We start from the raw sequence: 12,421 nt of genomic DNA, 5'->3' as shown, positions 1-12,421 counted from the left end.
TGATTTCATCATAAAATCTTTGCCCAGGCCTATGTTCTGAGTGGTATTGCCTAGGTTTTCTTCTAGAGTTTTTATGGTTTTGGGTTTTACATTTAAGTCTTTAATCCATCTTGAGTTAAATTTTATATAAGGTATAAGGAAGGGGTCCAGTTTCAGTTTTCTGCATATGACTAGGCAGTTTTCCCAGCACCATTTATTAAATAGGGATGCCAATCATAATAGAATTAAATATTTTTAAAATGCAAGTTTAATTTTTTATATACTTACTAATCAACATTTTTTACTGATAAAAAGCACTGGTGAAATCCATTAAATTATTCGCAGCTACAGATTCAAGCATAATTTTAAAGACAAACAATATGATGTGTGTCTAGCAGTTGGTTAGAGCTCAGCACTAATGAGGCCAAGGTCAAGGGTTTAATCCCCTCATGGCTAGTTAGTTTTGTTTTATTCATAGCCAATGGCAGCATCCATGACCTCAGATAGCTGACTTGGATTTGCCATTGATCATTAGGGAGTCTGGGCTGAAGGATAGAGAGCACCGGTACAAAACCATTGCCCATTATGTAAAGAATAACTGAAGGGTAGAACCACCCTGCTCCATTTGTCCACTGTTCACTCTGATGTCATTTGTCCATGAGGATTTTCCTTCACTATAATCAGTATTGGGCCACCGGATACAATTCTCCACTTTTGACTTGGGATAAGTTATCAGACAATAGTAAGAGCATTAAGATAAAAACTGAGTTCTCCTCCTGGCTTGGTTCCTAAATAGCACTTGGTTAAGTCATTACCCAATCCAGAACTCAGTTTTTACCTCTATAAACTAACAGAGATGGACTAGATGTTTTTTTAAGGCCCCATGCTACATTAAAATAGCTCCGTAAATACATTTAAGATTTTTTGGAATGGAGGGTTGCCCAACATTAAACTCTATTATTTTCCTTTTGGTACTGAAGAAGGCAAAATTTAAAGACGACCTCAATGAACCCCACTGTATTAATCAGGGTTCTCTAGAAAAACAGAACTAATAGGGTGTGCATGGTGTGTGTGTGTGTGTGTGTGTGTGTGTGTGTGTGTGTGTGTGGTGTGCGTGTGTGTTGGTGGAGAGAGAGAGAGAGAAAGCAACATCTAGACTGGTGTTTCACTAAATATCTGGGTACTGTGGCCTAGCCATGTTGACACATAGAATAAATTAACCATAACTTCTACCTTTTGGTATTTATGTCCTTGTGTCATCTTCACCTTTGGATGTTACTTGATTCCAATAAAGTAGGGCAAAGGTAACAGGAAGTCACTTCTGTGATTAGGCTACAAAAGACTTCCTAGCAGATTGCCTGTGTTGCCTTCTTGGTTTTCGCACTCTTGTGGAAGAGACTGGTATGGTAAGGAACTAGGAAAAACGCTATTATAGCCAGCAATGAAGTAAGGCCTCCAGCCCAACAGCCTTCAGGAAATTGGATGCCACCAACAACCACTGAGTAAAATTAAAGGAGGATCCTTTCCCTAGCTGAACCTTCAGATGAGACCTTAGACCTTTGGGCCAATAACTGATTACAATCCTCTGAGTGACCATGAAACAGAACCCATCTAAGTCAGGCCCATATTCTTAATCCACGGAAACTGTGAGATAATAAATGTTTATTTTTAAGCCATTATATTTGGGAGTAATTTCTATTGCAAAAAAACAGACAACTAATACAGAAACTAAAATTAATGTGACAAGATATCGATCAGGGTTATTTTCAGATAAATCAAATGCATGCTAGTTAACTTAAGCAGAAAGAAATATACTGCAGGTTATAGAGAGCCCAGAGTTATTGAGAACTGAACACACATACTCTAAGCTTGCAGGAATTACATCAAGAAGCACACTATAAACCACCAAAGAGAGCTGCTATTTCTATCACAGTCAGGAAGTGGCCAAATCAAGAAACTACTACCACAATGGCTGGCTCAAGAACCACTGACTCCACTGAAGTTTGTGACATTAAAAATAGATGCACACACCTTGCCTTTCCCCTATGTTGTATCAGTATCTTACGTTAGCGTCTGTGATAGATGTGACCTGAACAACATCTTATTCTAGTAGCAAGAGTAGTTAGATGTATTTCCTCTCCTCTCCCCTCCCGTCCCCTCCCCTGCCCTCCCCTCCCCTTCTCCCCTCCCCTCTTCTCCCCTCCCTTGCCCTCCCCTCCCCCCTCCCCTCCCCTCCTCTCTCCCCTCCCCTCCCCCTCCCTTGCCCTCCCCTCCCCCTCCCCTCTTCCCCCTCCCCTCCTCCCTTTCCTCTCCCCTCCCCCCTCCCCTTCCCTCCCCTTCCTTCCTTCCTTCCTTCTTTGTTCCTTTTTTCTTCCTATTTCTCTTTTTTCTCCTCTTCCTCTTCTTAGTCCTTCTTCTACACATTGATTTTCAGATCAATAAAAGACAGATGTCCACTTAAGCAAGAAATATATATTCAAAATATCTAGAGAGTAACATGAGCAACCGCGATTAAATTCTGTATTATAAATATCAAGCCTAACTTCTATAAGAATTCTTAGAAGGAATTCCTAAAAATAATGCAATACAGTAATTAGAAGCACAAAATTTGGGGAAGAGGTTAAACAAACATTATAAAAATCCCATCTTGGGGCAGGCACAGTGGCTCATGCTTGTAATGCCAGCACTTTGGGAGGCCTAGGCGGGCAGATTAAGAGATCAGGAGTTCAAGACCAACCTGGCCAATATTGTAAAACCCCGGTCCATTAAAAATACAAAAGATTATCCAGGTGTGGTGGTGAGCACCTGTAATCCCAGCTACTTGGGAGGCTGAGGCAAGAGAATTGCTTGAACCCAGGAGGCGGAGGTTACAGTGAGCCAAGATCTTGCCGCTGCCCTCCAGTCTGGGTGACAGAGCTAGACTCCTTTAAAAAAAAAATCCCATCTTGGACAATTTTCTTAAACTCTTTAAGCACTTGTTTCTTCTCCTATAGTCCTATAAAATTAGAAAATTATTTGTTACCTCTTAATTATTTGGTGAGAATAAACAGTGACAACGTATTTTATATTATTAACAGGAAGGCTGGAAATGCTCAATAATAGCTGTTAACTCTAAGTACATAACCGTGGTTCGTAGTTTAATGGTACAAGTCCTGTGAAGAAAATGAGATTTAAGCTTGGCTTAAAAAGGAAGAACTGAAGTTAAAAATGATGAAAGACAGGTATTTAAGATGTTTTCACTGCACAGTGTCCAAGAACCTTTCACAAAAGGTCTTAAAAAAGCACTTAGAGTCTAGTGTCTTATAAATGGGTAAATGGACACATTGAAATGTGACATGTCATCTTAGAATAGGTGAGTAATGGAGAAGTCAAAGTAGGTGACTCCCAAGTTGGTATTCTAACCACTTAACTGCATTTCTTACTCGACTTCAAACTATTAAAATTGAGAATTTTTTTGTTCTGTCTTATATTATCATCAGCATTGACATAGCTATTAATAACATAGACACTAAAGGAAGAAAATGAGATTAACAATAGTATCCCATCAGCTAGGTCTTCATCAAACTATGAACAAGAGTAGTCAGTGTCAAAACAGTGCATGTAATCCTTTTCTTGACTTTGAGATTGTATAATGACTCATAACAAGCCAATACGTAAAACATAGCTTACGTTCACTAACAAGACTGCACTTTGCTTTCATTTTTATTTTTTCCTCTTGTATCTATGATGACATACAGCTATTCCTCTACCACCAATTCATATATAAACACCTTTTGGTAGTTTTAATTGGTTTCCTCCTGTAAATAAACATTTATGTTAAAATAAAATGAAATCAATAGATTAAGGTTAATTATGCTCTGTTCTTTTTTTTATTTCCTAGGCTTACAGGACAATTACTAATTGAATCTGATGAAAGCCATGGTTATCTCTTTAATCATCTTAAAAAAAAAAGCTGTAAAACAAAAAAGCCCATTCCCACTTTAATTTTCTCTTAAAAGCGTTTGTCATCACTACTGACTGACATTGGATTGAAATACTATAGATCAGGATTTTAAAGTTCTCGTTCATCAACCTTTGTTTTATACATGTGGACACCTGATTGAGCTCTGAGGGGCTTCCTGGGTTTTGTCCAGGTTAGTAGCAGCCCTGGGAGAGCAAGTCAGGTTCTGGGATACCAGTTCAGTGCTTTTCCATTGCAACGACGGAATTTGATATTTTTACTTATCTGATTTCGTATCACATTTCTTGCAAGTTTGTTTGGCTTGCTCTTGTTTCATTTGTGGCTACGAAGATTAAAAAAGACAATAAGTGCCAGGAAACATGGCACTTAATAAACATCAGTTGTTCTTTCCCTTTCTGAAACCTTGTGTAAATATAATTTTATAAATCACATTTAAGGACACTTAAGAGAGCTCTGTTTTAAGAAATCTGGAAGGGAATCTTTTTGAAAAGGAGGAATCTTTTATAATGCAAATAACCATCCCCTAGGTAACTTGTTTTGCCATCCTGGATGTTTATAGTGCTCTCAGAAGAGTTTGTTACTTTAGGATTGATATAAGGCTCTCTTTGCACACTAGTAGTCAAGTGGCAAAGTTCATATGCAATTTACTAGCTCTGTTCCTGATGGATTACAGGCCCTGTGCATTCTCCAGGCACTATAAGCTATAGGATCTGTCCTGAGATCAGAAGCTGTGTGTGGATGCTGTACACCAGCCTCTTAGAGAACTCAGAATTCATTAACTGTATGGGGTTGTTACTTGAAGACGGGAGCTGGACAGGCTGGCAAGAAAGACTTACTTCTCCCATCAGAAAGAGCTGATTGTTGCTTTTCATTCTTCATTTTATTCTCACAGGAGGATAAAATCTGTTTTCCTGAGAACCATAACATCATTACAGTAATATGCTGAAGGGGCCTCTAATGTGCAGACTGTCATCTAAATTCATTGGTTCCTGAAGTGTCTGATTTTAATTAAATGTGGTGTCATAAATTGCTGGGCATTCTTTGATGATGATGATGGCAGCTCCAAAATGATTAATGCCTTTAAGACACATCAGTGTGCTGTCTACACATTTGTCTTCAAATACTATTAAATTATTAATAGTATTTAGTGCTTCAAGAAAGGTGTTCTTTCTGAGTTGTTTGTTTAGTAGTGACATGTGGTATTATATTTCTCTGCATTATTGTAGCTAATCTCCCTTCTGGCCAATAGTGCTTCTTTGTGAAATTTCTGACCTAGATGATAGGTAGATTTTGTATCTATGCCATCAAGAATAGAAGTAGCATCATGTAGTAGTGAAGACACCAAGCACAAAGCCCTAGTTTTATCACTTACTAGTAATGTGGGCTTAGGCAAGAATGTTGACTGCTCCATGCCTCAGTTTACCCATCTATAACTCGAGGTTAATTTTAATAGTAGCAACCCTACACATTGTTGTGAGGATTAAATGACTTGCTATACATAAAGCATTTAGAACTATGCTTCATACTGTATGTATTCCATCATTATTATTCTGCAAATATGTAAAATCATTAAATTAGAAAAGGGATAGGATTTAATCCTTATCATTCTTAATGATTTGCTTTTTAACCAACTGGGCTCAGACTAGGTACATTTACCAACATTCCCCTTTGCCATAGTGATCTCATTCATTGGGAGACATCTCCTTCACTGGAGTTTTTCCATATATTTGCAATCAGGTATGGAGGAAGGCAGTAGGACTTCTTCATATTTGGGATCATTTGTTCCCAGTCACATAAATCATGTTTTGAGAATACAGTTGATACCTCAATATATATTATTTCATCTTCCTGATTGCCTTAGATATGCTGAAAAATTAGTTTACTTTATTAACTTTGAAGTTTCATAATTATTCTCTTTGCCACATGTCTATCAGAATTTTAAAAAGGAACTAACTTTCATGTCTTCTGTGAACATTGGTAGGAACTTTGTTGAAACATAGGAAGCCAAGAAATGTCCAGAAACATACCTTTTCAGTTTCCGTGTGGCATTCTTGGAATCACTGTATTTTAATATTAAGATAGCCATTTTAGTTATGCAAGTGAACAGTCTTCATTTTTGCAAGAGAATGAATTGAACAAAACAGAAATTGAATTAGCTTAACAGGAAGTTATATGTGTGTATATGTATTTACATATGTATAATTATGTTCAACTCACTTCAATATCAGAATTCTATGTAACTATTAATAAACAATTTATCTAATGAGAAATATCATATATATGTGTCTCCAATGTGTTTGGCATCATGTAAGGATTTTATAAAGGTTAACTCATTTAATCTTTAAAGTAAGTTTGACCCTGTATTCATGGCAAATGTCAAATTAATGGACTAGGCATTTATTTTACTGAAATAACTTTCTGAAATGATATCTTCCTTTTGGAATTCAGAGTAGAACACACACACACACACACACACACACATACACACACAGCTGTTGTTCTAAAAATAAAACTGTATGAGTCTTTCTTTGACTTGCCCCTCTAGGAATAAAGTACCCAGGGTATGAACTCCAATGTACGTGACAGTCTGCTTATGTAAGCAGCAGTCAGAATTGAAAGCCGTTTACATTTTCCACAGCTGCTTTGAGTCTGGCATAAGCAGTACTAAAAATTACTTAACCAGTTCAGTAGTAATCTACAACTAGGCAACACCAAGGGAATAGACCTAGTGTTCTAATTAAGTAGATGTTGGCCTGTTTAAGTAATCCCTCTTCCTCATATAATCACACTCCAGACCTACATTTAATGTGCCTAACTCTCCCTACCCTTGTAGGAAGCGAGTTGCCTAAGTGGAACTACATTAACTCTTCATCTTAATAGAGATTAAAAAGAAGTTTCCCCTCAATTTTTTCCCAAAATATTAATTACAAGAAAGTCTTTTAACAAAATTCCCAAAACTAAACTGATTCATCATGAGGAAACATTGGATGACCCCAATTCCAGCAAAACAGAACAAAGGGGATAGTCCCTAGAGAATATTTTGACAACATACATGGTAAAAGCAACTAATCTCTATTTGTGGTCTTATAATGTTTTTTTTTTTTTTTTTTTTTTTTTTTTTTCTGAGATGGAGTCTTGCTCTGTCATCAGGCTGGAGTGCAGTGGCGTGATCTTGGCTCACTGCAACCTCCGCCTCCTGGGTTCAAGAGATTGCCCTGCCTTAGCCTCCTGAGTAGCTGGGACTAAAGGTGTGGGCCACCATACCCAGCTAGTTTTTTGTATGTTAGTAGAGATGGGGTTTCACCGTGTTGGCCAGGATGGTCTCAATCTCCTGACTTCGTGATCCACCCGCCATGGCCTCCTAAAGTGCTGGGATTACAGGCGCGAGCCACCACATCCATCCTGAAATTCCTTCAGTCTCAGTCCAGATGTCTCTAAACTTCAAACCAGAAGCTAATTATGTTCCTTTCATCACAATCACCAGTTACAAGTGTTTAAACTTTGTGTGGGTCCCATACCTAAATATATTAACAAAAGCTTCACCCAGGTGATACAGGAGACTATATTTGAGTAATACATCTCCCCAGATTCAAACTCTTTTGCTCAATTGGATATAAATTTTTTGAGCCATCTGGAATTAATCTATTTGACAACAAAGGCAAAGGAATACTGATATCATAAGTTGTTTCCAAAGTACTGTGATTTTAATGATTAAAAATTAAAAGATATTGAATATTTTCCATATTTCTTAATGCAAATCTTGTCTATTCTAACAAAAGGTAGACTCTGTTTTGAAGAGGGCAACATTCATAATCCCAAGAGATCTGTTTAAACCTATATGACAAACTAATGAGACTGAGGATGATGGATTTTGACAATTAAGACATTTGGACCCGATGGCATACACTGTGGAACATGGAGCTTGTTCTTTCCTTGTAAGTTCCAAATATATGTGACGGAAAAACATTACTACAAAGATGGGTGGCCATCTTTTTTCCTCACGATTGTCACAAAGCTGGTTAACTGTGTGTGGCTACTGACTGTGGCGCAAAGAACACAATTAGCTTCTAATCTGAGGTTTGGAGAGATCTGGCTCAAGACCTAAACAATTTCAGAAAAAGACCTTGACTAGAGATTGGGTACATTTAGGGCACAGGATGGCAAAGCATAGAGAACGGAAGGAGTGGTCGGTCTGACCATTAACTCCTCAAAGGCCTGTTGATATCCCAACTCACATCAGGGCTTAGTTCATGACTCCCACGTCCTTACCTACAACTGCTGTCCGTCACCTTTTCCCTATGAGCAATGTCCTATGGGTGATGCACAAGCATTTCAAACTTGGCAATATATGCTCCTCAAGTTCAGGAACTGACTGTTTCAGCATGTGGGGTTTTAGTAACGCTCTGCTCAACAACTGAGAAAATAGGAAACTCAAATTGTCCTCTGCTAGTTAAAAAAAATCTTGATACTAACAAAATAAAGATTAGATAAATGGCCCCTTCAATCACTATCTGGGGGAAAGGTTATCTTGGATTCCACTATGTTCTGGGTGGTACTATTAACCATTGGAATAATAGAATCAAACTTCCTCTTTCTGGTTTACAGTCACCATTCCTCTTATCCTTAGCATTTGTGTTTTTCCCCCTCAGAAGTGGAATATTGATAGCAATTTTCATTGGTATGTAAATTCCTACCATGCCAAACAAATGAACCTCTCCAGAACACAATCTGTTGCCTTTCATGTGGTAGCTATTTAGTAATTTTTTAAAATGAAGAACAGATGAATAATAGAGAATCTGAAGAATTTTTTAAAGGTGCCTAGGGCAGTTTAAGCTCTTTAAAGGATGGTGAAAAATGTGACATATTCTTTCCCCAAAAGTGTAAGGGATTTTACACAACTGTCACTTGGTCTGAAGAAAAAGGTCAGATGAATCACAGATATATTTCAACACCCTCAGGGTATTGTGATAGACTACTTTCCATCTTTCTCAAATGAAGGTATTCCATGATATAATTAACACACCCTGGTATGTATCTCTCTCCTTGGTTTCGGTGGATTGATGAAGGGACAGAAGGTTTAGATTATGAGGATTTAATAGGATTTTTTAATTTAAAAGACCTGTTGCTATTTTTTTTAAATGGCAAGGGCTTAAAATAAGGTATAAGCCCTAGTTAATAAAGGAAACATCCTACTTCCCTCAAAGTTACAAAGACAAAAGGAAAAAGAAGTTAAAATTTGAGTCAAACTTCTGTGACACATTACTAAAATACAACAAGGGACATGTAAGTCTTTTTATTAGGAAAAAGGCAAAATGAGCTACATTTTGATTCTAGTGGAAAATGAATGAATATTCTTTCAGATTTCTTGGTATAGTTTTGGTTTATGCTATTTATTTTATTTTATTAATTTTATTTTACAGGGAGTGTCTCATTTGGAGAATACAAAACCAAAAAAGAGAAAGTAAGTCAAATTTACTTTGTAAACTTCATGTTCCCTTAGTTCTGTAATGTTGAATGTAATTTTTTTTTTTTTTCTTTTTTTTTTTTTTGAGATGGAGTTGGCTCTGTCACCCAGGCTGGAGTGCAGTGGCATGATCTCAGCTCACTGCAACCTCTGCCTCCCGGGTTCAAGTGATTATCCTGCCTCAGTCTCCTAAGTATCTGGGATTACAGGCAAGTGCCACCACGCCCGGTTAATTTTTGTATTTTTAGGAGAGACGGGGTTTCACCATGTTGGTCAGGCTGGTCTTGAACTTCTGACCTCATGATCCACCCACTTTAGCCTCTCAATCTGAGCCTTTGAGAGGCTCAGATTACAGATCTGAGCTACCGTGCCTGGCTTGAATGTAAATTTTTAGTGAACTTCCTGCCAGAGTACTTTTTTCGTTTTCAGCTGTCATGTACAAATCTAGGTGTGGATTACTTTGCTACTATTTCTCTGTTTATGCTGATACTTGGAAAAGCTGTGTTGTGACATTCCAGTAGACAGGGATGTGAAAATTATATTTTCAGAAGAAACATGTATCTAAACCAAGCCTAGATTAAAGTAGGAGCCTACATAAAAACATATTTCTATCAGTGACCTATAAATCTTCTGAAGTATTTTTCTAATCCACATAAAAATGTGTTTGCAAAGAGTTTCGGGTTATTTAGGTCAGGCCTGGCTTTACATTCAGCACATCCAGCTGCCAGAGGACATGACATACACATGTTGCATAAGGTAATGGGATTTTAACTGATAAGCAGGAAATACAGACGGGCAGGAAGCTGGTTTATGGGAAAACTTTCAGAATGGTTGCCGTGGATACAGAAGAATGGCTTCCTTGCACCCTGGATTGGTCTGGGTCCAAATTGTGAATTACGTGATGTTCTCTCTGGGTGTCTTTTTTCTCAAAAGCCCTTACTCTATTCCCACCCTAGCACTCTGCTTTTTCATATTCTTTCCTTTTTGAAAAAATTTTGCTCAAAGCTTTCTCCCAGTTAAAAATATAAAACGCATTCATAGTAAATAAGTAATTGGGTGATTAACAGCTTAGGGACCTGGCAGGCTGGTGTAGTTGTATTTTAGCTACGATTAACTATTTAAGTTATGACACTGGGATTTTAAGCATGAGATGGAGTAAAGAAGGGCCTTTCTCAGTCTTATCGCCATGTATGTAAGGCTGTTTATTTTGATCATAAATAAGAAATTCACTAATTCCAAGGCACATACTTAAACAAAACTGTAGCTGTTGGCTTGTGATTGATGCCTCCACAGAATATAGGCCATCAAAACATAGAAGACAGAAGGAGGATCGAATTAAAGGGAAAATGTCTGACGCTGACCAATTTACAATTTTTCCAGCATAAACCGGATCAGTTAAGATGCTCATGAGATTCCAGGCAACTGAAATAAAATTGAAAACTTCTTTGAGTTCCTTAATTTTTCTTTTTTTTTTTTTGCCTACCACTCTCCTGAGGGAAATGATGTCTCATGTTGTTATACACCTACCTCACTTTAAAATATTATAAACAGCTTTATTTGTTTGGAACTCTTGCTATATGCCAAGAGATGTCCTAAGCATTTTGCATTAAAAAATTAAAAACAAAAGTTTAAGAAAAAGGAATCCTTATTTATGCATGTTTTTGCTTATAATTTTGAGCTTAAAAGAAAGGGTGGGTAACCTTGGTTTTAATTTAGTGACTATCAAGAATATGTATTTGTGCAGCCAAAGTGAGCACATGACTATCAAGAATATGAATAGTGGAAAACACTTAAACTGTAACAGTTAGTGATGATATATGTGCGTGTTTACCCACACGCATGCGTTAATTACATGGTCAAGTCAGCATAGTCCCAGTTCCATCCTCTGTTTCTGTTTCAAAACATTTTATTATGAAAACTTTCAATCATACATAGGGGAAGAGTTAATAATAAACTCCTATCACCAAACTTAAACAAGAATCAACCTAGAGTCAATTTTATTTTATTTCTACCCATTCGACTCCCCCAACTTCATCCCCACTGTTAATCAAGTGGATGCCAGACACATAATATTATGCTTAAGTGTGTATTGTTAGGAAATAAGAACTATTTTTTGAACAGCATAATCACAGTACCACTACTGCATTAGAACAAAATAAGACAAATGACATTATATTGCCAAATATACAGTCAATATTAATATATTTCTGACAGGCTCAAATGCTTTTTCAGTTTTGGTTTATTTAAATCTGTATCCAAAAAGCTCAGTTGGATCCAATTCACGTCTCTTAATTTATGTCTTTTCATTTATTTGTTGAAGACACTGTAGTCTGTGTCCTGAAGAATTTCCCAGATTTTTGAATTTTGCTGATTGAATCCTTGTGTTTTTTTAAGTATGTTCTTCTCTACTCTATGTTTCCTGTAAACTTTTAGTTAAATCTCAAAATGTGATAAGATTCAAACATATATAAAGTGTGAAAAGTTTTAAATATATACATGTATATTTAAAAGTTGGTCTTCAGTGACTGCATACTTTCTGTTTTGTTATATTGTAAGCTATAGGTTTAGTCTTGTTGTTATTCACCTACTTCACTTTACAATATTATAAATAGCTTTATTTGTTTGGAATGCTTGCTATATGCCAAGGGATGTCTTAAGCATTTTGCATTAGAAAAATTAAAAAGAAACAAAATAATTAAGAAAAAGGATCACGCCTGTAATCCCAGCACTTTGGGAGGCCGAGGCGGGTGGATCACGAGGTCGAGAGATTGAGACCATCCTGGTCAACATGGTGAAACCCCGTCTCTACTAAAAATACAAAAAAATTAGCTGGGCATGGTGGCGCGTGCCTGTAATCCCAGCTACTCAGGAGGCTGAGGCAGGAAGAATTGCCTTGAACCCAGGAGGCGGAGGTTGCGGTGAGCCGAGATCGCGCCATTGCACTCCAGCCTGGGTAACAAGAGCGAAACTCTGTCTCAAAAAAAAAAAAAAGGAAACCTTATCATGCATGTTTTTGC

At 37.2% G+C, this 12,421-nt stretch overlaps 1 protein-coding gene across 2 annotated transcripts in view; it reads left to right on the top strand.

The window, feature by feature from the left end:
• SAMSN1 (SAM domain, SH3 domain and nuclear localization signals 1) overlaps positions 1–12,421 on the top strand; it is a 162,232-nt gene that overhangs the window by 22,250 nt on the left and 127,561 nt on the right. The window contains exons 1-2 of one of the 2 annotated variants that reach the window (XM_064380046.1): positions 8,931–8,967; positions 9,361–9,401. Coding sequence is in view for 1 of the 2 variants with exons in the window: in XM_012444765.3 (XP_012300188.2) it covers positions 9,361–9,401 (41 nt within the window). In the remaining variant the exon portion in view is untranslated. Of the gene's footprint in view, positions 1–8,930; positions 8,968–9,360; positions 9,402–12,421 lie in introns of those variants that run through there. The other variant, XM_012444765.3, reaches the window with a different exon arrangement.

The sequence above is a fragment of the Aotus nancymaae genome, unplaced genomic scaffold (genome assembly GCF_030222135.1).
Source record: "Aotus nancymaae isolate 86718 unplaced genomic scaffold, 86718_ANA_hifiasm-v0.15.2.pri h1tg000022l_1, whole genome shotgun sequence".
Lineage (NCBI taxonomy): Eukaryota > Metazoa > Chordata > Mammalia > Primates > Aotidae > Aotus > Aotus nancymaae.
The sequence above is the reverse complement of the archived record's forward strand: the minus strand, read 5'-3'. Positions and strand labels throughout refer to the sequence as shown.